At 36.5% G+C, this 27,819-nt stretch overlaps 1 protein-coding gene across 1 annotated transcript; it reads left to right on the top strand.

Annotated features, from left to right (window-relative positions):
- The first annotated feature begins 13,215 nt into the window (after positions 1-13,215).
- On the top strand, positions 13,216-27,819 carry LOC125649507 (cysteine sulfinic acid decarboxylase-like). The gene is made up of 12 exons (XM_048877081.2): positions 13,216-13,343; positions 15,698-15,943; positions 18,169-18,259; positions 19,777-19,883; positions 20,643-20,758; positions 20,916-21,050; positions 22,184-22,365; positions 22,555-22,633; positions 23,628-23,827; positions 24,266-24,317; positions 25,004-25,093; positions 25,291-27,819. The coding sequence occupies exons 1-12, from the start codon at positions 13,325-13,327 to the stop codon at positions 25,462-25,464; spliced, it is 1,491 nt and encodes a 496-aa protein (XP_048733038.2). The 5' UTR covers positions 13,216-13,324; the 3' UTR covers positions 25,465-27,819.

Raw genomic sequence — 27,819 nt, 5'->3', positions numbered from 1 at the left:
GGTTTGGCTAAAATTATCATGATGATTATTGTCGTTATCATTTGAAAGGCTTCTTTAATTTTACTGATACTGTATTAAAACTAAATGCAAATTATGACAAGAGGCCCATGGACCACATTGCTCGCCTGAGTCACCTTGGCCCTGCAAGTGTTCAGCTGTTGTTATTTGTATACTATCTTTTTTATCAATCTTTAATCCCATAAAAAAATTTGACCCCATATTGTGGCCCCAAATTTTGACCCCATATTGTGGCCCCAATTTAGCTGCAAAGGATCACAACAACTGAAAACAAATTCACATAACACAGATGCCTCAACACCAACATGATCTTGCTGTTGTGGATAAGTCCAAGATCACAAGGTAATAGATCATGGTATGAAATGAAAGATCTTGCTGTGAAGAAATCTACATACAAAATATGAAAGCTCTATATTAAATATTTCAAGAGATATTGAATAGGTCAGATTTTTGAAAAGCAGAATCAAATTTCCAGGTCAAGGTCAAACACCAAGGTATCACAAGGTCTTAGATAAGATCTTGCCATAAAGAATCTATACTAGTGGAAAAAAGAAACTGTGCATTATTTAATATATGGGGAAAAAAATAACAATGAACAAATTTTATTTTTTGTAATACTGTTAACAAATGTATTCGTTACAACATTTCATAATCCATTAATGTTAACGTTGAATAACGTCAATTTCAGCACACTCGAAAGACACTGGTATTCGAACTTGAATTAACAAAGTTAATAACGCGTGTGATCACCATTTGCATTCACGCATGCTTGACAACGGCGCCTCATTGATGCCACTATAGTGTTCAGAAATGCTTGAGGGATGTTGTTCCAGATGTTGGTTAAAGCCTGGTCTAAATCACCCAATGGCACTGACTGATTTGGTATACGGCGTAGATGTCGTTCCATTTCATCCCAGACGTGCTCGATCGGCGATAAATCGGGGGAAACAGCTGGCCAAGGCAAGACATCGACATTCTGTTAAACGAAAAAGTCCTTGACTACACGTGCAACATGTGGTATTGAGTTGTCTTGCTGCAGAGTGATGTGATTTTGCTGTCTCTGTATGAAGGGTATCACATGGCGCTGAATAATTTCGTCTCGATAGCGTACGCTGGTGAGATTTCCATTGACAATTTGTAGAGGGGTCAACATTTCATGTTGTGATCCTTTGCAGAAGGACCCCTTCCACGTGCTGTTATTCCACCCCATACCATAACGCTACCTCCACCGAATTGTCAACGTTGCACAACACAAGCGTCCTGGTACCGCTCCCTAACGCGACGATATACTCTACAATGGCCGTCACTGCTATCCAAATGAAATATGGATTCATCAGTGAACAGAATAATGGCCTAGTCCTGTATTCTGAATCGCAGAAGTCGTCTGCACTACGCTAGTCTAGCGATACGATGATGTTGAAGCAGTAATGGGCGCGCCGCTGGATGTCTTGGTCTGATGTTGTGCTCGTGTAGACGATTACGCACAGTTCTTGGACTGATTGGTTGAAGTCCAGGAATGCTACGAGCAGTCAAACTTGCTGTCTGGAAACGATTTCTCAGGTGCACAAGTCCAATGTGGTTGTCCTGTCGACACGACGTCACACGAGGACGCCGAGAACGTGGTCGATCCCGAGTGTTACCAGATTGTTGGAAACGTCCCCATAATGACTGGATGGTGTTTCGATGAACTCCACACCCGTAGCCAGGGGGGGGGGGGGGGGTTCGTGGGGTTCGTACGAAACCCCAACCCCCCTTGAAAACTACTAAGCACTATTAAAGTCGGCATTTTGTTTGAATTGTGACTATTAAAGTCGGGATTTTTTATGAAAATCATGAAAATTCATAGTAAAAAAGGCATGATTCCAAAATTCAAATTAAGTGCCAGGAAATTGCTAGATTGCAGGATTTTGCACCAAATACCCCAGACCCCCTGCCGTAGTGGTACCTCGCGGTGCGAGGTGATAGACTCGCGTTGCGAGTCTATGTAACCCCCCCTTGAAAAATCCTGCCTACGGGCCTGAACTCCAAAGTGTCTTTTTACGATATGTTGTGCCATTCCAGCTTGAAGCATCCCAACAGCACGATTACGTTGGTTTTCGCAAAGTTGTGGCATGACAGAAGGGTAAATTTTGTCAAAACTAAAGTGCTTTCCTTAACGAATATTGTCCAAACAAACCTTTTACACTTCTTACTCCAAACAGTATTGGCCAGTAAAACTCATGCGTACGTACACTTCAATAAACAACATGTGTTCACTAACCATAAAAATGTCCGTGCCTCTGAGTCGGGTACTATCCGATATTGTTAAAAAAAATATCACCTTTATCGATTGTTTAGATTTGATAAATATAAACAATAAATATAGAAAAATTATACTAGATTTTATAATGCACAGTTTCTTTTTTTCCGCTAGTATAAATATAAGATATGAAAGTCGTACCTAAATATAGTTCCGGATATATTTAATATGTTATATATTCTTAAAAATTGATCGAACTGAAAGTTCAAGGTCAATATATGAAATGAGAGATATTGCCATAAGAAATGTATATACAAGATATGAAAGATCTACCTTAAATACTTCAGGACATGTTGAATAGGTAAAAATTTTATCAAAAGTCGATCAAACTTCCGGGTCAAAGTCACAAGATCACACATTGCATCACATGAACGGTATTGCCGTTAAGAATACAAAATATGAAAGTCCCAGCTTAAATAGCCCAAGAGATATTTTTAAAGATTTTTCCTATACACTTTGAAGCTTCCATGTAAATTTCATTTTTTGTTGGCCCAATGATCCCTTAATATGGTCCCGACCTACCTCCCAGTGACCATGATTTGCGCAAACTTGGATTTACTCTGTTAAGAAGCTTTCATGTAAATTTCAACTTGTCTGGCCCATTGGTTTTAGTGAAGACGGACGCAGACCAAATGACCTAAGTTACTTTTACAATTTAGTAAATTGTATAAACGATTCCAAAAGGTCATTTATGCGATTTACTAAATCGTAGAAACAACTTTTTAAATCGTTATAATTTACTATCGTAACTTACTTATATCTTTTGATTCCTCGAGGAACATAGGACTGTAGCAACACTCCTCTAACGCACATGGTTCTGGCTGATCCTCGTCAGCTCGGCCTAAGTCATTCCGGCGGCCTTCACCTCGGCATCAACACTTCTGCGCCATGTCTGCCTTGGTCGACCCACTTTCCGTTTCCCTTGTGACGTTGATGCAGCATTTGACGTCTTCATCTATGTACCCCATCATTGCTGACCACGCTGTCCAGGTAGACGAACTTGTAAACATCCTTTATGTCCTCTTGGTGGAGTCGCACTGGAGCCTGCTGTTTGTTGTTAACTCTCATGACCTCTGTCTTCCCGATGTTGATTTGGAGTCCAGCCTTCCCTGCTTCTTCTGCAACACAACACAGCTTCTCTTGTGCATCTTGCTGTTTGTGAGAGAGAAGGCCTGCGTCGTCTGCTGTTTTGTGTATGTCCACTGGATACCTGCTCTGCTTGCTGTAGCCTGTCTCATGACCCAGTCAATCACTACAAGAAAGATCGTTAGTGAGAGCAGATGGCCCTGGCGTACGCCAATATGTACAGTGAAGGGTTCTGTCAACTTCCCCTCGTGGATGACTTGAAAGGTGTCCTCTTCATACAGTTGTTGGATGATGGTGACGATCTTAAGTGGAAAGCCGTAGTAATACATCAGTAAATCGTGTAAATTATTTTTTTTATCATAGGAACAACTTTTTAATAAATCGTACAAACAACTCTACAGTTGTGAGTTATGGAATAATTTTTCTGCTACGGACTGCCAATGGCTTAATGTTTTCAACAATGCTACAAAATCTTCCTACCAGGACGAGATTGGATATTTGTGAAAGTCTATTCAATATATAATTCCTATGAAATCCGAAATAGAGCTGTTATTTCTCGGATGACTCTGTCACATGGATACTCCTTCTCTTCCAAAGAAGATCTTTTTGACACTTCTATATCAATCTTGGATCGGGACATTTTCAACAAACAATGAGGGTTCATTCCTGATGTCAGCAATGTTTTATATATCTATAACCTTACTTATTACTTACAAACCGCATGCCAAGAAATCCCGTCCGGTCTGAATTCGTTGGCTTCAATACGATTAATCGCAGTCACTGATTTATAACGGTTTTTCTATACCGGAGATTTTGCTAGGAATTTCTTGGCATGCAAGCATGTAGGCTAGTTAATCCAAGTATGTAACCGTGTTATTTCTCAGTTTCATGACTTAGATAGTGCACTGTCGATATAACATTTGAATGGGAAAGATATATATGGCCACTTGCTACTCAGATGCCCATTATACAGAAGTGTGTAACAAGTAACGTTAACCAGAACAAACAAGAGGTGTAACAGTTTGAAAAAAAAATTAATCTATATTTGAACACCAATAACATGCATATATTATAATATACATTTGCAAAGTACCAACAAATCCTTTAAAATTACGTTTCTTATCTTCATGAATTTTCCTTAGAGATCAAGTGCAGGGGGGGGGGGGGGTCACATTTACGCCAAGGCTGTGGAAAGATTTGATAATAACTGGTTATGATGATGTAATAAGCACTCCTCTCTGCTGAAGTTCGTACTATGACTGATGATGAACTGTTTCTTTTACATGGATTCATGAAACAGACATAAGCTTTTTTCAACTATTTAAATTTCGCCACCTAAGAAACGCAGCTGCATGCTACAACTGGGCTCTCAAACCTGTATTCCTTCCTTCTTTTTGTTCTTCACTCTGTCATTTCATTTATGTAATGTTCTGTATATTTCAATGTATTATTTTTCTGGTACATTTGTATATGATTGCACAATCCTCACATGACGGAAATAAAGTATGAATGAACTATATAGTTAGAGATGTATCCACAGTTGAACTAGTTCCAATTTAAATGTTGCGAGCAATAATTCCACTACATACTTGTCACTGATGCCTGCATCTATTGAATTTATATGAACAATAATGGAATTGTTGACAATGCGCACATCAAGTAAATTATTGCTCTCATCAATTGAATTGATGTGGGCATTAATTGAATTATATAGCGCGCAATTGCTGTGCGCATCGATTCATAGGATGAGAGCAATAATTGAATCAACGATACACGTAAACACACACACTGACTCTTTCTCTCTCACACACACACTTTCTTGTTCGCTCTCACACACGCGTGCACACACACACACACACTCTCTCTCTCTCTCTCTCTCTCTCTCTCTCTCTCTCTCTCTCTCTCCATTGTGTTGTACTTCCACCCTTTTTTTATTCGGTTCAAAGACGCGAACACAGGATCTGTCGTGGTAATCCAATCATTCTACAAAATGCATGTTTTGGGGACTAATTGCAGTCCAATATAGATACATAGACTTATAGATTTATTTTATGAACAGGAAAGTTTTAAAAAATGAAATTTACCACGAATTTTGGAAGACGCGACTGCCCTCGTTCACATACATTTACATTCATTGCAGAGAGGATTTACGACTAACATCAGTAAAACATCAGACAGGTATACAAATATTCGTCCTCTTTATAGATTAATTACAAAATGTCGTGTCTATATTTCTTACTACTGGGAGGACAGGTCACTCAGATGTAGAACTTTACTGTGAGATGGCTTAAGGGATCTCAGCAGACCGGAAACTGATTAATCAAAAGACACATCCCTATGGCAAACCTCTTGACATAAAAATGTCCCCTGTCGCCTGTGATATATCTCCCGAACGTAGAGCACGGATAGGAAGTTAGTAACACTTGTTTAAGATGTTCGACTTGCTGATTGGAACATACTTAACAAATTCATTAATTTTTTTAACACGAGAGTGGCTAGAGTAATGAGAGATCTGTTTGAAAGTATAGAAGAAAATTTGTGTCCAATGAATCAGACTTTAAGGAGCATTGCACCTTTCACTAATATGTTGACGGTTATGAGCGGATCCAGAAATTTTCACCGTGGAAGTGGGTTCCATCCCATGCATTCCTAAGGGGCCCAGTTGAAACCATGTACTAACATGTATTATTTTAAAGCTGGAAGTGCATACATATAGAAAAATATTGATTGTCTACCTAGCCCATAGGTTGTAGGTTTGAACCCTATAATAACCCCCCCCCCCCCTCCTCCCTCCCTGATATGTGTGCCTGACATAGCCTCTACTAATGGAATGAAGAAAATATGTGGCTAGCTACTAAAAATAGCATAAGATAAATAAAAATCATCAAAAATTTCTATTCCAGAACTAGGTGGTAAATCTCCATGTGTTATATACATGTAATCACATAATAGTGAATTAATTTCTACGTGTTTGAACCCCCACCCCTCCTTTTTTTACTTTCAAGTTTCATTCAGAAACCTTGAATCAATCTAGCTGACCATGATCATAATTCTAATGTCAAATGTTTTCATAGATATATTACAATAATGAATTTCATGGTATGGTCATGGTATAAGTGGTATGGCTGATTTTCATCGTCATGTGCGTGCATGCTAAATTCACCCGTCAACTCCTCATTTAGATCCGCCGTTGCTTCAGTTGTATCATGACGTCAAACGTAGACCATGGGGTCACGCATCTTTGAGTCACGTGATTTGCTCTTCATCAGCTGAAAAATTATGAGTAATATATGTCTATACCCATAACAGGCCAAATATCATCTGTAAGTTAGCACCTAACGTGTGAGGATAGAGCTCTATGAAAGGTGAAGATAACGAACAGTGATCAATCTCATATCTCCTATAAGCAATACAAAATATAGAGGGTTGGGCAAACACGGACCCCTGAATACACCAGAGGTGGGATCAGGTGCCTAGGAGGAGTAAATATCCCCTGTCGACCGGTCACACCCGCCGTGAGCCCTACATATATATCTTAATCAGGTAAACGGGGTTATCCGTAGTCAAAATTAGTGTGCCAAGAACGGCCTAACAAATGGGTATGAAACAAGTCAGACAACATTTGAGCCAATGATAGGTGGTATTGGTAAACTAGATTGTTATAACGACCATATAATTAGTGAAATGCTGACTTTAAACGAGACTGTTGAAACCCTTGAACCATCAGCTTGTTTATCAGTAGCCTGTCTCGATTGTGTATCGAATTAGTTAAGAGATATAAACACCATATGCAGGTGATAGTGGAATCTTGCTGCATAAATAGCCTACACGTATGGGAAGTTGACGATGGAGAAGCTGAAATAATTCCGTTTATCACAAAGTCGAGTTGTTAGTTTGTCGTCAATATCTATTTTCCTTAAAATATGTAAGTATGGGGCAGAAGTGGACGGCTCTGTGGTCTTCATTTCGAGTTCACAGGGATATCGAACCGACATATGAATGAAAATTAGCATAGGTTCGAATGCAAGCACGAGGACATGCATTTCTCCATTTTGAATCTTGTGTATCCAAGTTCACGTCGTTCTGAGATGTTACATAAAATCTGTTAAAGTATGTAAACCATATTTACTCAATCATATATAATCAATAACCACTCATCGGTTAGTTTAACGTGATATTGTAACATATAGGTCTCCTCTGGTAGTCTTCTTTAAGAAATTTTACGGGCCCTCCCCAGGGTGTTCAAGAACGTACAAACCCACGCTAAGCACTCCTGTATTTCGTCGGTTTCTTGAGGGAGTGGAGGCATCTAATCACGTGGTCTGGGTATAGGTTGGTACCGCTTGATTGGGTTGGTGACCTCTGCTCTGGTACTCCACAAGGAACAGCTTCTACCCTTTGGGTACTTGTTCCTGGGTTGAGTTGTTAGTTAAGGGTGCAGGTAGCTCAACTATTATTTCATGTTCATCCGCAGAAATATATGTCACGGACCCTGGAATGTCTGCTGTTGGTTTACAGTGACGTTCTTGTAGATAAAAAGTCCCGGGTCAATATAACTTCTATTCTCCCGCACTATCTACTGACACTTAGGCCCATTTAAAATCACCTCCACGCCCTGTGGGTCCCTCTCATGTTTCGTCTTAAGGTGGGTTCTCATATCCGACCTCCTTCTGACTTCCGCTAAGCATCCAGAAATTGGACACATACACTTGGTCTGGTGACGATGTTTCTCCTCCCGGTGTCTTTGAAATTTGGTCTTTGTGGGAAACTGTATCCCAATGCATCATAGGACAGGGCATGATATCGCCTTGGGGTCATATCTGACCTCTATGCACCCCGATACACAATAATTTTGCAAAACTGCATTTATCTCCTCTATATCTGCAAAAATGTCTAGTGTATCGTTCTTCATCAAAAACATATTAAACTACGCGCGCTGTAGCACAATAAAACACATGGACGGGGTAGACAAATCCCATGGTGAAAATACGCAAATCACCTATTCTAATATTAGGAATCAAGGTCAAGAACTACTCATATCAAAAGACCTATCTAAACCTAACATGTCATACAAAGATATATAACTTTATTGGTTAGAATTTTGCACAAACAAAACCCATTTATTCGAATAATAAAACACAACACCCCATTCCCCATGTAACAAATTATTTTAAATCTTTTAACTTATAGGGAATATCTGGAGACAGGTTTCAATAGCCCTCCACGTCGAGAAAGTCAATTTATCCGGGGGTATTGCACTAAGAAGCAAGGCGTAATAGAACCATTTGTCATATCAGTGTTACGCACTGTCGGACTCGGAGCCATCAGAATTAAGAACTTCTGCAGAATCCATCTCATTACCAGGAGATTGATAACAATTGTCTGTTATTCCCTTCCCTTTACTGCTTTCAAGTAATCGAAATGAATAAGTCTTTCCCGTGTCTACATGTTTAATTTCATAGGTGATGTCAAATAATTTTCTGAGGACCTGGTATGGTACTATCCATCCGGACCTTATTTATTTGTCTTTGGAGGATACCACGTCTCTAACATCGAATGCTCGAGACTTTCAAATTGAATCATGATATCTCTTTAGCGTTCTGAAACTTGATTGTACGGTGGAAGATGTCGTTTCAAGTACATTTCAAATCCACTTTACATGGATAAGGGGGTAATCCGTAACTGGTTATTTGTCTGGAGGAGAACCAGCGATTACATCAATCGGCAACGACACCTTCCTGCCTAGGTTTAGAGTACACTTAGTACATTCATGGACGTAAGCCCTGTATGCCATCAATAAATAAGGCAGCTGATCATCCCAGTTTCACCTGTTTTCGTCAACAAATATTGGCTAGCATTTGCTGCAAGGTTGAATCTTTCGATCATACCGTCAGACTGTGTCCGATAAGGTGTTGTGCGCGACTTGGTTATTCCTAATTGAGTGAAACCTGAGAACAAAGCTCGGACTCGAATTCTCTTCCTTGGTCAGTATGGATTAGAGTTGGTACGCTGAATTGGCGAATAAATTCTGTGACAAGGATGTCAGCTACAGTCTCCGCAGTTTGATTAACTTTGGCATAGGTTTCTTTCCACTTAGAGAAATAATAATACTGGTTTGTCTCTTAGTTGTAGGTAGTGGATCAACTACATGCATCTGGACTATTTCTCTAGGGCAGATAGTTCAGAAACTATTTCACGGCTGGCGTTATCCAGAAGAGATAGCAAATTTATTCACCTAACATTTATAAAGCAAAAACATTCTGAGTTATAATAACAATAGCTATGCACGCCAAGGGTTCATGTACTTCATGATAATGAATTGCTGCCCTCCCCACTCCTGGTCCTCACCTTTTCATAGCGCATGGCTCCCCGGTACACGGCTCACGCCAGCAGCTGATGTCATCAGACAATCCAGGCCAATAAAATATACTTCGGACAGGCTTAGATGTCCAGCTGTGCGGTTGTTTTGCAAATGCTGCATAATTTCCCTCCATAGAATCCTGGGTACCACCAGCTGAAGGATCTTGTCACCGCCATCCTTCTCCTATAGCCTGCACAGAATATTATCCACTACTTGTAACCACTCCCATTGTCTCAGTAACGTGTTTTGGAGTTGTAGTCTCCGGAGGAAGATTCTTTACTTTCCTTCCTATTGGACCTCTATCCTGTTCCTCTCTCAGTAACTGTCATTCCAATGGTGTAGCCAATTGGATTCTGATCTAGTACTCCGGTGTACCTGTTGATCTTTCTTTGAATGGCTGCTCACAACATTTACAGAACATTACACACAGTCCTCTCTCTTGCAAACCTTTCTCGGTGTTCTAGATAGGTTATCTGCGTTTACATGGTGACATACTTTCCGGTGTCGTATTGTAAAATTATATAGCTTTCAGGTAGAGGAATCCAACGGGCTAGCAACCTTTCTTCAGCCATATTTTAAAGATGAGTGGTCGGTCCTTATGAGAAACGGTCTCCCATAAAGATAATGTCTAAATTCTTTGACAAATGGTCAACTCACGATAGGTTGTACAGTATACCATTGCGATCGTGATAGGGTCTTACTGCTGTAAGCAATAACAACTTCCCAGTCATTCTGTAGGTGTGATAAAACAGCCCCATTTTCGTAAGCACTGGCGTCTGTGTTCAGTATAAACATGATCTTTGGCAAAGGGTATGATAGTACGGGCGCTTTTGTCAGTAAATCCTCAAGAGTAATAAAAGCATAGTAGCATTCATCAGTCCATTCAAATTTCCTGTTTGTCTGGGTTAACCATGTCAACGGATAAACGATGTTCGAGAAGTTTTCGACAAAGCGGCGATAATAGGAAGCAATTTCTATAAAACTCCTTATTTCCATGACTGACTTTGGTGTCGGGCAGTCTTGAACAGCGGCAATCTTCTCATGATTACATCTTATACCGTCATGAGATACAATGTGTCTATAAAGAAAGGATAATTGTTCCTGCAATAAGGTGCATTTCTTTGGCTTAAGTTTCAAATTTGCAGATTGAAGTTTGTCAAAAATGGTAGTAAAATTCTCCAGAGTCTCCTCGAAGGTTGAGCCAAAAGCAATGATGTCGTCCATCTGGACGAGGCAGCGTTCACATTGTAATCTAGAAAGTTCTGGGGGCATTTCAAATGTAGCTGGGCTATTCGAAAGACCAAATGGTAGAACTTTACACTGAAATATCCCCTTATGGGCTGCAAATGCTGTCTTATGCTTGTCAGGCTCGTCCATACAATCTGTTAGTAACGGCTTGCAAGATCTAAAGTACAAAAGTACTTCGCTCCCAATAAAGTGCCTAATAATTCACAATAAAGTGCCTAAGAATTCATCTATTCGTGATAACGGTCTTAGTTACCAAGTTCATCTTGATTGCGGTAGAGAACTATAGGCGCTTCACAGGGAGATCGAGTTACTTGGATCAATAACATCCTTCTCCAGCATCTTTTCTATTTCTTACCCTGGAACTTGTCTTTGGTGGATAGGGAGGCACCTGGGAGGCAATTTGATTGGTCGGGCGTCACTCGTATCGATGGTATTTAATATTTGGATTTTGCTCGGTGTTTAGCGCAAGGGGAATTTCATATATAATGTACAATTGTAAGTGAATGGATATTTCTATTTCTAATCTATTTATCACGTAGAGCACGCCAATGACTATTTCATGCTTCGCTCGGTCCAATGGCCACACCGTATATACATATTATTCGTTTTACACTAGGCACTGCATTGTGAGGGGTCATAAAACTGGAATAAAATTGAGATAATCTACGCAAGTTCGCAATCTGAAATCAATTAGAGAGATGTGACTTTGCGAGATTTTCGTCATTTTTGAAAAGGGACTTCTGAGATTGGTGACAAAAAATATGCAGTCTTGTTCAACCAGACGTTCGGCTATCTCCTTAAATCTCTGAGAAGCTTTACGGAGATAGCCGATCGTCTGGTTGAAGGAGGCTAAAAAAATATGCAGCTCCAACACGGACATTGTCGCGCACGTTTGTCATTAGCTGCAAAATTGTACATAGCTCTCTGAGAAAATATTGGGATAGATCATGATCATGAGTTGTCTGCTTTTAAATATCACATCGTTTCATGAATGACAAGAAGTACTATATAAGTGTAAGAAAAAAATATTTACGCAAATGTACCACTCAGATGAAATTCTGATAGTAAATTTTCTATAAAATAGGCATGTTAAATTGTTTACACATGCGCAGTGCCTCTCTTTCTATTTTTTCCCGAACTGGTAACCTCCGAGGTCAATGGATATATCGGAGATTACTGACAGGATGACAATGATTCATGAATCGACATTTTCTGCTGATTTGACGAGTCTATTGCTTCAGATTCAATCTGATTCTATGAAGTTATATATATTCAATCACAAATATGTTAAATATTTGTTTGTTATTTTTCAACTTATTTGCCATCAGTTACAGCTTGCATTGCTAAAATAATTTCTAGAAAAGATTTCTAACAACTTCAGATGTAGATGGGCGGGGGCGCAAACTTTTATAAAGTCTTATCTCAAGAAAATTAACAAAGTAGTAGGTCTACATGCAATATTTGATGTCTTTCGTCGAAAGGACATGTATAGGTCATTTTGTTTTTATATAACATCTGTCTTTTAGTACTCTCAGTACTTTGATATAAAATATAGATATATATCTTATAATGGATAGACAGTATTCAACATATTTAGAAATTAATGACAACTAACTTTTTTTCTGATTTTGTCAAATGTAGTTGATTAAATAAAACTATGAACTTTTGCCCTTAAAATATTATAATGAACACGCGTAACTTTCCCCTGCCTGGATTTTTCTAAACCGATTTAGTCTGGTCCCCACCCCCGCCACTTACAGATCATTCGTTATAGTCCCATTATGAATGATCAATGAGTGGTGGGGGCAGGGACCAGACTATTTAGAACGTCTTTTATAAACAGTTCCCATTTCAGCTAAAATGTTGTTAAAATACTGCACTATAACGCCATGGCTGTTATCTAGCGTGAACTTTTTTTAAAATTCTGTAGAAAAATTGTCCCATATTTCTAATTTTAGAACATATTCGAGCAGGAAAATACCTTGTAACTTTCCATACGCTTATTAAGCACGAGGACAATAAAATGCAACTCGGTTTATACCAGTCAATATTAGAAATTCTTACTTATGAATTAAGATTTATTTCATTTATAAAATACATCTGTTCAAGATTTTTTTTAAAATCAAGTTTTATACATTCTCATTCACAATTCTATCATCAAATGGAAACATTTTTGCTCTTATTAAAAGTCCTATCCAATTTAATCCGAATTTTGCAGTTTGATTCCAAAACGGAATTCCCCCACCTGCTAGCGAAGAGTGCCGGGCCGACCTATATATTCTTTTATCCACAGGTGCGCATTAAAGTACAGAATGTCACAGACCACAAATGGTAATACTCATTAGTTTTTTACTTTAGTGTTTGTTATTCCACAATGATTTTATTCAACATTAATTAGATAGCGTGTCTTCCTTTTCTGTATCTATATTGGCGGATCACGAAGTTTATGCGTGTTTATCTGAGCTGCGTAGATTACTTAGGTTACTCTCGACCAACACCAAATATTATTTGTTGTTTAAATTTTTATTTGCTGTACATTTTGTCCATGAGATATTGTATTACAAGATTTTTTTTCTTCTTCTGACATTTATATAATTCTGAAATTCAAGATACATCATATATACATATGTATATATATAGATACATGCACATGTTACTTAATTAAACATGTTAAACGCGCAGTGACAGTATGTTTAATTAAATCCACATCTCAAAATTTACTTTCCTAAAACTGTTGCAAAAGTACGGAAAATCACGTAGATAATGAGAATAATTGTGTTCCTATTACCTTGGAAGAGGGCCACGTCTATCAATATTCTGAATTGTGAAAATATTTTTATATATAATTATTGCATAACAGTGAATAAGATATGCCTCTTGTTAAGCATGTACATAGAAGATTTAATTAGTCGACAACAATGATGCTGATGCTCGAAATTTTTATGTCCAACGTAGGAATATATAATTATGAATGACTCTTGTTATTAACATTTATAAGTTGCCAATCAGGCCTAAATTATTATAGATCTATATGCTACATATTTTGAGCTGAATCAATCTGATTAAAATCAGATCCTTTGATCCTAGTGTAGCGATCTATGTGAGCAAGTCATGGGATCTGATTTTAATCAGATTGATGATGTTCTGATATATCATGTTGATATCATATTACAATAATACAAATATAAATATTTATTGGCACAAACACAATTACAATAATTGGCAAAGGCCCATTAAACATCAATACAATATAATGTTTACATAATTTTGATGTAGTTGAAAGTAATTGACTTCTGTATTCAAAACAGTCTCTATAATTTTCACAGTAATTTTTAAGACTTTATGTATATCACAGTTAAAATATATTTGTAACATGTATCTTTCATTGTCCAGAGTAATATTTTTTTGTGTTATATTATAAAAGTTTCTAAGGTAGGTGTTTCTTAGCTTAGAATAAGATTTACATGGAAAAAGAAAATGAATTTCATCCTCGATCGCAAGCATTACAACATCTTTCATTCATTGATGTGAAATTATATCTACCACTTTCTATTGCAAGTTTATATGCACTTAATCTAATTCTACTAAGAGAGGATCTCTCGAGATCTTTTTCTGAGTAAATCAACATATGGACTTCTTTTTCTTGTACCTTAGAGGGGATCAAAGTTTTACATATATACAAATATATAGGGAAAATCATTAAAAATCTTCTGATGAAGAATCACATGTACCTATCCTAGGTGTATGACATTCTAAATGCATATAGAATATTTGAAATGTGATAATGGTAATAAATGTATTTTTAATACAAATTTATTATGTGAAAAGTTAACTTGTTATAGTTGCAGCATTTCTCGTGTGAGCTTTTCTGATCAAAATTTGTCCGTTGTCTGGCATCGTCGGCGTTAGTGTCGTCAGTGTAAACTTTTCACATTTTCATCTTCAGAACTCCAGAACCACTAAGCCAATTTTAACCAAACTTGGCACAAAGCAAGCTTGGGTGAGGGGCTTTGAAGTTTGTTCAAATGAAGGGGAGATAATCACAAAAATGCTAAAATAGAGTGAGGTCATTTAAAAAACTTCTTAAGAAATACTGGGCCAGAGGAGCTGACATTTACATGAAAGCTTCCTGACATAGTGCAGATTCAAGTTTTTTTTAAACCATGGCCCCAGGGATAGGGTAGGGTCACATTAGGGAATCAAAGTTTCACATATATATATTCATATATATAGGGAAAAGATGGGGCCACAATAGGGGATCAAAGTTTTTTATACTAATTAATATATAGAGAAAATCTTTAAATATCTTCTCAAGAACTATTTGGCCAAAGAAGTTTGCATATACATGAAAGCTTCCTGAAATAGTGCAGATTCAAGTTTGTAAAAATCATGACCCACCAGGGGTAGGTTGGGGCCACAATAGGGACCAAAGTTTTACATGCGAATATGTATTGAAAATCATTAGATATAGGCCAAGGTGACTCAGGTGAGCGATGTGGCCTATGGGCCAATATTGTTTTGATATGCAGTGTTAATTACATCCTCTTTCAGTTTGCATGTCATGACCTGTACATTTGTTTTCATTTGATCAGACCCTCGGGCTTTGTAAAATGGTATATGATATCATATAGGGAATTATCATGCTCCTGTTTAGTGATGTCCCATTATTACTGTTAAACACCTAGGTGTATCGAATGGTCATTCTAATGGCATGGCAGGGACAGAGACCAAGCACCAGTTTCTGGATGAATTGTACAAGATGATGGTCAAAGATGCTTATGATGGAATGAAGAATCGTGGTTCTAAAGTTGTGGAATTCAAACATCCCAAGGAGCTTGAAGCCATGTTGGACTTGACACTGAGGAAGCAGACGTCAGATGACAGACTACTGGAGATCTGCAAGGATGTCATCAAGTACAGTGTTAAAACAGGTATCTTTCATGTTTACCTTTACCTCTGATATCAAAATCAATGCATTTATATATATAGAATGATGGAATGGAGGATAATAGAAGATAAGGTAATAGAGTTAATCTGTAGTTGCTCCTATTCTCTCTCTCCCTCATTTATTTTAAAATGCTAGTAAACATATTTACATTAGAAGTTTATAAGAAAACCATGCATTTCTTAATGTTCCTAATTTTGGAAGCACTTATGGATGCTTATTGGTGTTAATGGTATGTTATTACCTAGAGTCTAATGTGGCGTGGCTAGTTCAAATTGGTGCTTCAATCTTGCATTCGACTGTCACTTTTGTCAGAGGTCCATTTTCTTGTAGGTTTTTATAGACTAAACAAGAAATTAAGTCATTAATTTAATTGTAAAGCTTCATGTTAAGTCTGTTGTCCTGAGGCAAAGGAAATTTGTTCAAAGATTCCAGAATATAGACATCTCCACAAATTTCTTTCAACGTTTTCTGCAATTATTTACTATGGCTGATCTAATATGGATGACATCGTGTACAGATGAGCACTGTCAGAAAATCTGCAAAATGTTCTTATAAATCAAACACATTTGTGTGTTTATTTAAGAAATAAATTTTATTTTTTGAAAATACATGAGGGCATGAACTGTGACAGACTACATAACAATATTTCTATGATATATACATGTATTCAAAATCAATATAGAATTTAATCTTAATACCCACAACATTGATATTCACATGAGAATGAGTGTACGTATAATAAAAAAAAATTGTATTTTTGAACAAATTCAGTCTCACCACCTTGTAATCAGCATTATTTGCAAATTTAACTTGATGCACAGAAAAATTTAAAAGTAAAGTGTATGTAGGACTAGGTTTAAAAATTCAGATCCAGTCATAATTGCTTTTTAAACATGCATTTGTAACAGGAAGAGAGAAAATGCAATGTACCAGCAAGCACTGCCTTGTACAAAGCAGACAAAATTCAAAATGCAATCCTGGCTTTTTATAAGCATGTTTTTAGATGAGACATATTATGGTACAATGATGTCTGTACGTCTATCCATATGTTCATTCAGGGTTTTCTGATTCTATTTTCATTTCTCTGTCACATATCAATGAGCTGAAACTTGTTGTGTAGCTACTTTGTGGGTCACTCATGTTGCAATTTTGATCCATTTCAAACTCTCTTGTAGGAGTTCTGCCCCTTTATTTGAAAATTAATGTTATATTGAAGATACATAATTTGTTCGACTAACTCCTCCCACAATTTTCAAGTGAGGTCCATCTTGTTTTACAGAGTGTTTGTATGGGTATCAATTGAAGATGTGCAAGTGTCAAGGATTTTGATTTTCTTCAATTTTTTAGAAATTGCTGGTTGTTGAACTTAGTCAATTTTGAGGAAATATTACCTAGAGAATACATGATTTGTCTGTCTAATTCCTCCCACAGCTTTCAAGTGAGGACCTTCTTATTTTACAGAGTATTTGTATGAGTATTGGAGATGTGCATGTGGCAAGGATTTTGATTTTCTTTAATTTTTGAGAAATAACAGGTTTTTGAATGTAGTCAGTTTTGAGAAAATATAATAAAGTGAGTACATGGTTTGTCCTTTTAACTCCTCTCACAGTTTTAAAACTAGGGCTTTTGTAAAGAACCTGGAGATGTGCATAGTGCAAGGATTTTGATTCTCAACAATTTGTAATTTTCTTTGACGCTTAGATATTTACAGGTTGTTGAACTTGGTCAAATTTAGGGAAATACTCTTGGTTTGTCTATCTACCTCCTGTCACAGTTTTTAAGCTAGGACCTTTCATTCACACAATGCAAAGAAAGTATTTCACAGCCTATTGATGGCTAATACTACCTGAAGCAAACAAAGTTCCACAAATCACGACTTAAGCTAAACCATCCTATGTAAGCTTTTCACAGGTGTATTATGTACTGTTTCCTGTACTATTGTTAGACATGCTGTCAAATTCAAAATGCAATCATTGATTTTTTCACATGCAGTCAAAGTATGAAAATTCAATCGCTGCTTCATGCACATGGAAACAATTATTGTCTTGTACTCACATAGTCACATTCAAAATGCAGTTTTTGCTTTGTACACAAGTTGTCAAAGTCCAATTATCTATAAAAAGAAAGTATGTGTACCAGTCAAAAAAGCGTTGCTTAGCATTGGTGCATTATTGTTAGGTGCCAACACTTGAATATTCACCATTTCAGGGCACCCACATTTCTTTAATCAATTATATGGAGGATTAGACGAGTACAGCTTAGGAGGAGCTTGGCTTACAGAGGCCCTCAATACTAGTGTGTAAGTACACCATTAAATCATTGAGCGCTAGAAGCAAATTGTGTTAGTAGCAATGAATGTTCTGTAGCTCACGAAGACCTTTATATACTGATCAAAAAAAGAAACGCATAGTACAAATTTATTTTAAGACATGAGAAATATTCAATAATTGATTTATTGATAACACAAAAATGATGTAAACACTGGGTTAATAATCAAAGTATCATAACCACTAATGATAATTACAATCATTAACAGTTCAAGGTCACCCAAGTTCAGTATCTAGTGTCCCCCCCCCCCCCCCCCATGAGCACCAATGACTGCTTGACAATGCCTTCCCATGGATGCATTTAAGTCCTTAAAAAACTGTCCAGGGATGTTGTTCCACTCTAACTGCAGAGCTTGGGCTAGTTGTTGCAGAGTCTGAGGCGTCTGTCCAGTTTGTCCCATGCATGTTCGATAGGGTTCAAATCTGGTGATTGGATATTGTGTCTTTGCAGAACATCTTATGTTAGACGAGCAGTATGTGGTCTTTGAATATTGCTCAGGATGCTGCATTATTGGAACCACTTGTCGCTATATGACTTCATCAATATACCATTGAGCTGTCAAAGTACCTTGTATGTGAACCAATACTGTCCTTTCTGTATAGAATATTGTTGCCCACATAATAACACTACCCCTCCAAACTGGTCAGCCTCCTGGATGCAATTTTGCACAAAACATTCATTTTGGCACCCATACTCTCTGAATTTTCCATAAGGCCTTTGCAGTAAAAATCAAGATTCATCACTGAACCAAACTGTCTGCCAGCATTGCCGTGGCCATACTCTATGAGTTTGCGACCATTGAAGTCGGTTCCGGCAATGTTGCAGAGTCAGAACAATGACACAAACAGGTTTGTGTGCTCTAATCCCAGCATCCCCAAGTTGATTGCGAACAGCCTGATCTGATATTCTGCAAATCTCAGGAATCCCAGGAATGACAGATGCTGTAGATTACGCTGTGAAACGTTGACTAAGATGAAATAATCGGATGAAGTGATCCTGTGCTGCTGACATCATGCATGGTCTACCTGCTCTATAACGATTTGTTGAACCATGCTGTTAATCAGGCAAGATATGGTGCTTTGTGCAACACTGAAATCTCTTTCAACTGCAAATTGTTACACACTTGCTTCCAGTCGTTGAATTGAGTTGAGCATCATTCAGATGGGCCATTTCTCAAAAAGCTGTTACAGGGTGTTGCTCTTCATTTGAACAAACTTGAATCCCCTTTACCCAATGATGCTTTTCGTCAAGTTTGGTTGAAATTGGTCCAGTTGTTCTGGAAAAAAAGTTGAAAATGTGAAAAGTTTGCAGACTGATGGACAATGGTCAACGGATGATCAGAAAAAGCTCAGGTGGGCTAAAAAGTTATAAACCTGTTGATATGGTACATGTACCTTTTAGAGCTGAGAATCAGATAATAAACTTTTTCTCTTTGATTCCATATAATATAAATGAAAATTTCAAAACATGATATCATTTGTATATCAGATACACTTATGAGGTCTCACCAGTATTTACAGTCATGGAGAAGGCTTTATTGCAAAAGATGTTGGATCTCATTGGCTTCAAAGATGGAGATGCCATATTTACTCCAGGTATGAAAAGCTATATTAAATTGATAATTGCGTCTTTAATACCATTATTCTAGGTATGTGTTTTTCAGGACAGCACTATAAGTGAGTTCTTATGATTTGTATAATTTCGCCCTACTTATGTGTACAAAATTAAAACTAGACAGGTAATAAGAATAATACACCAGTTTCGAGATAAGAACTCGTGTGTATAGGAGGTGCATTTAGTGGAACTCTGATTGCCTGAGTGGGACATATTGAAACTGGCATATTGTCTATGTTGATGTTTGGTACCAGTAACTGAAATACACAAATCCAATTATAATTTTAGTCAATGTGCATTATGAATTCCATGTATGATGTCACAAACATCTGAATTTCCTGTCATTTTCTTTCAGCTGGCCAAAAATAACTATTTTTCAAAGCAGTTTGGCTTTAGTAGAAAGAATTGGCTATATAAGTCAATCATGATTAAATTTCTCATATGTACATTAAAATAGTTTTGGTTCATGCATGCAGTCCATAATGATTTAAAAGTGAGCTTTTTGACAATTATCAAGGAAAGTGAGGATTCAATTTAGGGAAAGAATGATTTTCATTTTTTGTTTCTGACTAATAGTTATTTTAACAATCAACATGGAAAGAATCGAATATAAGGAATGGGAATGGCTGTTTAAATTTTATGGCCAGAAATGGCTATTGTTGAAGTCATTTGAATTGACTTTAGTCAAATTCATTTTCAGCAAATTGGCATTTAGGCTGAATACTTGAATCTAATTTCAGGGGGCTCAATTGCCAACATGTATGCTTTGAATGTGGCTCGATATAAAAGATACCCAGATGTAAAGAGTAAGGGGGTGTATGGTTTGCCAAAACTCTGTGTACTAACTTCAGAAAAGGTACATTTACTTCCATTGTTGTATAAGTTTCATATTACTGTAATTCTAACATCTATGGAGGTGCTAAAGACATTCATACATTCAATATGTAGGTGATGGGAATTGTCAGGGACATGTTTTTTCACTAATGCGTCTTGTTTTTGTTTTGTTTTTTCAGGGTCATTATTCCATGAAAAAAGGAATAGCTTTCATAGGACTTGGGATAGATAATCTAATAAGTGTTAAGTCAGACAGCAAAGGAAAGATGGATATTCAGGATTTAGAGAATAAGATTCTTCAAGCACAGTCAGAGGTAATTCTTAGAACACAGAATATAGGTACTGTAGACATACCTTGTTGCCAAAGGATGAAAAGTCCATGGATTTATTTCCATTGGTGTTTAGTCCATGTACAAAATTCCACTGATGTGTTTGATTTTTTAAAATAGCTTATTTAGATTTACTTTTATTTCATTAATGTAAAATTTCTTTTTCTTGGGTACGGTGGAAATATATACTTAACAGGAAAAAGGTACAAATTTTCAAAAATGTAGAGACTTCATTTATTTCTTAAAAATGAAGAAGTATACATGTGAAAGTACATTCCATATTGCTGTAGATTTCTTATTTTACGAGAGTACTTAATATCGCAAAATGACTCGTTCACATCAAATCACGAAAACATAAATTCACAAGAGCTCTGTTGATCAAGAGTTAAATACATGTATTATTAGTGATATAGAAATAAAAGCAAGTAATTTTATTTCACAAATGATACTTCTTACAGAATTACACGATTTGCGTATAATTAGGAATATACAGTATATGTAGGTAATAAATGCATGCAAAATGCCTTTCACTTGAAAATCTTTATTTTATTTATTGATAACTAATTTATATTGTCTTTCTGAACATATGCCTTATTCTTTCAAATTACACATTAAGTATAAGTATGCACATGTTTTTGGATATAGTGAAATCACTGGTTACTAAATAAAGTGTGACGACTGCTAAAGGACAGATAGTTCAAATTGGTAGAGCATATAATGAGAGATTCAGGGTACCCAATAGCTGCAATAATGTAGCCCTCTCCGACTTTTTTTTTGAGGGGGAGAGGAATCAGAGAGGGCTACATTATTGCAGCTAGGTACCCAGGTTCGAATCCAGTCTGGTCTGTCGCTTGTTCTCCCTTCCTGTTACATTTGGTGCCATAGACCAGCCTTTGGAACTGACTGGTGAAAATGCCAGTCAGGGAATGAAGGTGTTGAGTTGTAATCATGGAATGTTAAGGAGCCATAGAATTTGGTGGTCAGCAATGTTTGCTCACTGTTGATCTGAACTGGTAGAGCACCTGACTAGAGATTCAGGGAGCCCTAGTTTGAATCACTGTCTAATCCATATTCTCCCTTCCTATAACAAATATATGTCATATAATTTAATGTTACAGGGTAAGGTCCCTTATCTTGTGAATGCAACAGCTGGTACCACTGTTTTCGGAGCCTACGATCCTCTGAATGAAATAGCAGATGTCTGTGAGAAGTATGGGCTGTGGATGCATGTTGATGGGGCCTGGGGAGGAAGTGCTCTGATCTCCAAAAAGCACTGTGATCTTTTGAAGGGCATTGATAGGTTTGTTCACCTCCTTAGGTATTTTAAAAAGTATTCTGCTGCAGTTGTGACTGTCTAAATGTTGAAAGTCTTCTATTCTATAGCAGCAGTGTCTTGCATTTTCCTTCTCATTGGGTCTCTGTGACTGCTGCTGGTATCAGTGATCTATGAACTTTATATGTAATTGTACGATTTGATGTTATATTTCAGAGCTGACTCCATGACATGGAACCCACATAAAATGATGGGAGCACCCCTCCAGTCTTCTTCCTTTCTCACGAAACACAAGGTTTAGAGTTTGATCTTTTAATGTTTTCTCAATAGATGATACACTTGTTGCCATGATGACAGTAGCTTAAACGCTTACAGCTTGATTATCAAAACATGAAATACATATACGTTCAACATTACGCATGGGGAATAATATGCAGTAACTGAATGTAGTATACACCTATTTACTGGCTATGAGGACAATAGCAAGTTTTTTGTCCCCAAGACAGAAACTATTTCCTGAGGCGTAGCCGAGGGAAATAGTTGCTGTCGAGGGGGACAATAAACTTGCTATTGTCTGAATAGTCAGTAAATAGGTGTTTTATTATACCAAAGTAGACTTTACTTGTGTCAGACATACCAAAGTGAAGTAACATTCGGCATTAGCCTAGATGGAATCGACCAAGGTGATCTGTGTGGTAAACTAATTAGAGTTATCAGACTTTGATGTCACAGAAAAGAAAACGCTGTATTTCCCCAGGGTGAGATAGTTCAGACACTATTTCACGGCTGACGTTATCCAGAAGAAATAGCAAATTTATTCACCTAACATTTATGTAGCAAAAACATTCTGAGGTATAATAATATATATTATATCAAACATTTAGAAGTATTGTATACGCATGGAGTACGCACTTATTAGTACATTGCTGCTTAATTAGTTAAAAATTTCCCCCCACGTGTAAATAACCACTTTTACAATATTTGTGATTACAAATTGATAATGGTTTCCAAATATCAATCTCTGTGCATTAAAATTCATTCCAGCTGAACTGCAAATAACTGTGTGTTGATATATTTACCCACGTATTTTATTGTCATCTTTGTCAGCCAAGGGTTTTCAGTCCAATTGATCATTGTTTGTGGGAAGCAAAGCAGACCAAAAACCTCTGACTTGCAAATATAGCAATTTTTTGACACTGTATTAAATGGAAGGGAATGGAAAAATATTATCATGCTTTGGATATGTGCCTTATATGCTAGAGAAATGTACATTGTGCTTCCCTTGTCAGAATCTCCTCCCGTCCTGTCACTCGGCCAATGCTGCCTATCTGTTCCAACAAGACAAGTTCTACGATGTTTCCTATGACACTGGGGACAAGTCTATACAGTGTGGACGTAAAAATGATTCCCTGAAACTATGGTTGATGTGGAAAGCAAAGGGAGATGAAGGATATGAAAAAGACATTGATAATCTGTTTGATTGTTCACGGTATGTTTTCTGTTAAGTAAACTGTAAACCAGCTTCTGTTTGCAAATCGCTGATGGGAAATGTGTTTATGATGAGTAATGTGCATGAGTGTAAGCCTAAATATGCACCTTATGCATTAACTAAATGACTGGCTTGCAACAACAAATATTTGTGAAAAAATCATTTTTACTGAATGATACTGGCAAATCTCACTGATAATTCTAGCATACAAATAAAATCTGGTTTATAGTATGACAGCTTTCACATCATTGAAGAACTTTATATTTTCAGTTTATGGGTAATAAAAATTCAAAACTATTTCCAAAGGAAGTGAAAAATTGAGTTGATACCATTAGGGCAGTAAACATTCCAGACGTTTTTAATCTAGAAATTATTCTTTTTGCAAAGAAACAAAACTTTGTATAAGTAAAGCAATAATATTGTAGTTATTTTTTCCAGATATTTAGCCAACCTGGTGAAAAATACAGAGGGATTTGAATTAGTTGTTGAGGTGAGCCAATATTACTCTAAGAACAAAAATCATAATTCCGTAGCAACAAAGATGTAAGGGGAAAGAGTAACTTGCCATTATGTCTGTCTGTAAATCTTAGTTCTAGATTATATCTCTAAATGCAATGAAGTTTATACAATGAATCTCAAACACATGTGACTCAGATAAAACCCTATTGCTATAAGTTAAAGGTCAAGGTAGAAATTAAATATATTGTAGAAAATTCCAGATGACATCTATATATATAGTTCTCTGAGTTTTTGCAATAGAATTTTAATTCAATATCTCTGTATAATACATAATATGCATAATATAATAGAGGAGACCGCTGCTGATCTTGAGTTGAAAAGGTTCAACATGAACATAACCAATTCATGTATCATATGCTATACTTTATACATGTAGTTTTACATACAGTGGGTTTTCCAGGGGGCTACTATATACAACACCAGTAATGATTTCTAGGTCAGAAGGTTAAGTTCACATATAGTCAGTACTCAAATGTAACGTTGTGGATGCAATGAAACGAATACCATTTGATTTTTAATCTTGCTAGAAGGTCTGCAGAATTGATGTCCAGATTAGAGTAGATATAGCACAATTGTAGTTGCATCACTGTTCATTCTCTTCACCTTTTTCATTGCTATGTCTTGTGTTTTGCACTGTATTTTGTGTATTGTTTTCAGCCTGAGTGCACCAATGTGTGTTTCTGGTACATCCCGGTCAGCATGAGGCAGCAGAAGAGGGATGCAGACTGGTGGGAAAGACTGGGAAAGGTGACATTAATCTGTCATCATTGTATGACACAGCATAGTGATTTTCATCTAATTACTTCTGTTCCAAATTTAGGTGGAATTCTCTAAAAAAAAAATTAGCAGCTTACACTGATAACTGTGTTTATATGCTTTCTGTACAATTTGACTAATATGGTTTTCTAATGTAGTCCTGTTAAATTTCTGCTTATCATTGAAAGGTTGCCCCCAAAATTAAGGAGGGAATGACTAAGGATGGGACCATGTTGATTGGATACCAGCCAGATGGAGATCGTGTCAATTTCTTCAGAATGATTGTGTCAAATCTGGAAGTGGTCAAATCAGACATGCAGTTTGTAATTGATGAAATTAACAGACTTGGAAAAGATTTATAATTTGATTAATATGTATAATCACGTTGTAGTGAAAATTAATTGAATGTCAGATCAGTATTCACTGGAGTTTCGTTAGACATGTATTGGTGATTGTTGATTTCATTCCTTGTTTTAGAATTGTGGAATTCTATTATACACACTGTTATTTATCACAATTTTGAATGGCTTTGTTTCATTATATTACAGTCCATTTCAATTTTTGTGCTTAGTGAAGACGTGTTTTTACATATGACAAGGGGACCCTCTAACATTGAAAATGACAAACTTCACTCCTTCATTGTAAGGTTCACTCTGATAGGTAGTTTCTGTCATGCTTACATTAATTGAAATCTGTGAGCTTTCATGTTGGAGGAATGTATATGCATCTATATGTAACCAGTCGTAGAAATCACCATAACTTCTACTTTTGGGTGAAAGATTCAAGGAAAACTTGAAATGAAAGTATTGGAAATAAACAATATCTCACACATGGACAGTACAAACATCGACGGATGTTTGGACATAATACATGAAAATATATATGTATATATATTGGTATATATATTATTATCAGACTTCCTATTAAAGGGTTAAGCAGAGAGTGATGGAGCGGTAAGGTATTGGTGGGAATATGACATGAATTAGAATAAGTCATGTGATTATGGGTTAATCTGTCCTTGGTCAAGAAATAGAAAGGTAACGCTTGCATACACCACACTGTGTCTCACACACACAGCACAGAAAAGTTAATAATGATACTTGTAATGTGTAGATATGTAATATTGGAAATATAAAGGTAAGACTCGTTCAGACTAAAGCATGTCCTGGTGAGCTGGTTTTACTTTTGTGACTTAAGTTGGCCTACGAACTCAACCACTTTGTATCACTGTAAGGAAAATATTATTCTTGTTGAGATGTCCCTAAATATTTCATCAAAATACACTGAATTGTATTCTTTTAAATGTACATCTTATGTTTACGATGCATAGCTTAAATATTTATGCATTATGAGTTCTTGACTATATATAACGAAACAATGAAACGAGGCAAACAAATTCATACACATCAACCTCCTGTTTGCATGCAAAAAGCCAGTGATGTGTTCGGGTAAAATGTAAGATAGCAATAGATAGGATATAAATGAAGAGACAAAGTAAGCTACATCTCCCTCACTTAATTACCTTTGACAGGAAATCTGAAATCAGACCTTGGTACTTTGAAAAGGCAGTTCAAATTGAGGACCCCCTGACTAGTGGCATTCAAAATTGAAAAAAACATATACAACAGACATGGAATCCGTGACTTTACAGGAAATGTATTGTATTTAGATTTGCATGTTAAAGGGGTGGTGGTGGTGGATCAAAGTGAAAGGAGGTGTCTGTAGTATACTTCTCTGTGAGAGACCTTACACACTATGCATTTATATGTTTGGGTTTATATTACCTCCCGCTTAATGTAATCTGCTATGAATTTTGTGTTCATTTTTTCAATACCTCAATTCCAACCATTGTTTATACTTTTATGCAACTCAATATAGTTCCAAATCCTCAGGTTTATATGGTTTTATCTTAATTTGCAAAATAGCACTGAAACGGCCAGCATTTAAATCTATGATATTTTATACATTTCAGTATAAAACATTAGACATGCCATCATCAGTGACTATCTTGCATAAATGTTTATATTGTTAGCAGTCTGAACGGTTGCTATCTTTATTTAAACTTTGCACAGTTTTCTTTCTGAAGTAGCTCTTTCACATTTACTGCAAAATGATGTTGTATACATGTATGTGTGTGTGAGGGGGTAATGTTAAAATCAAGTATGGTCATTATTGCATATGTAAAGCCTGGTGTAAATACATGTGTAAAGCCTGGTGTAAATACATGTGTAAAGCCTGGTGTAAATACATGTGTCGTTGAATGTTGTTTTACATCAAGTGAAGTTCATAACCTGTGCATATTGAGAATATACTGTATATGTGTACTTATTCTATTATATTTATTATGATTTGGATCTGATACACTATTTGGCATAATCATGATTTAGCACTTGTTCTGTGTATAATAATGGATATATAAAGATATTCATATTTTAAGGTTCCCATAGACTAGTGCTCTAGCTTCACCACAAAGGCACTAGAATATCAATCCTACTAAAATATTAATCCTACTAAGCACACATACAGTATGCAGTGTTGTATTTTTCTTCAATTGTCAAGAAATCATATTACATATATATTGAATGTATATACATGTATACTTTGACTATATTTATTTCTGCTGAAGAAAAAACCACTTACTGCGTGTAATTTGAACCCATTTTCTCCTTCAGGAAAGTGTTTTTTGATTTTTATAGAATACATATATATGCATCAAA

Source organism: Ostrea edulis, chromosome 5 (genome assembly GCF_947568905.1).
Source record: "Ostrea edulis chromosome 5, xbOstEdul1.1, whole genome shotgun sequence".
Classification (NCBI taxonomy): Eukaryota; Metazoa; Mollusca; class Bivalvia; order Ostreida; family Ostreidae; genus Ostrea; species Ostrea edulis.
This window is presented reverse-complemented; position numbering and strand designations above follow the sequence as displayed.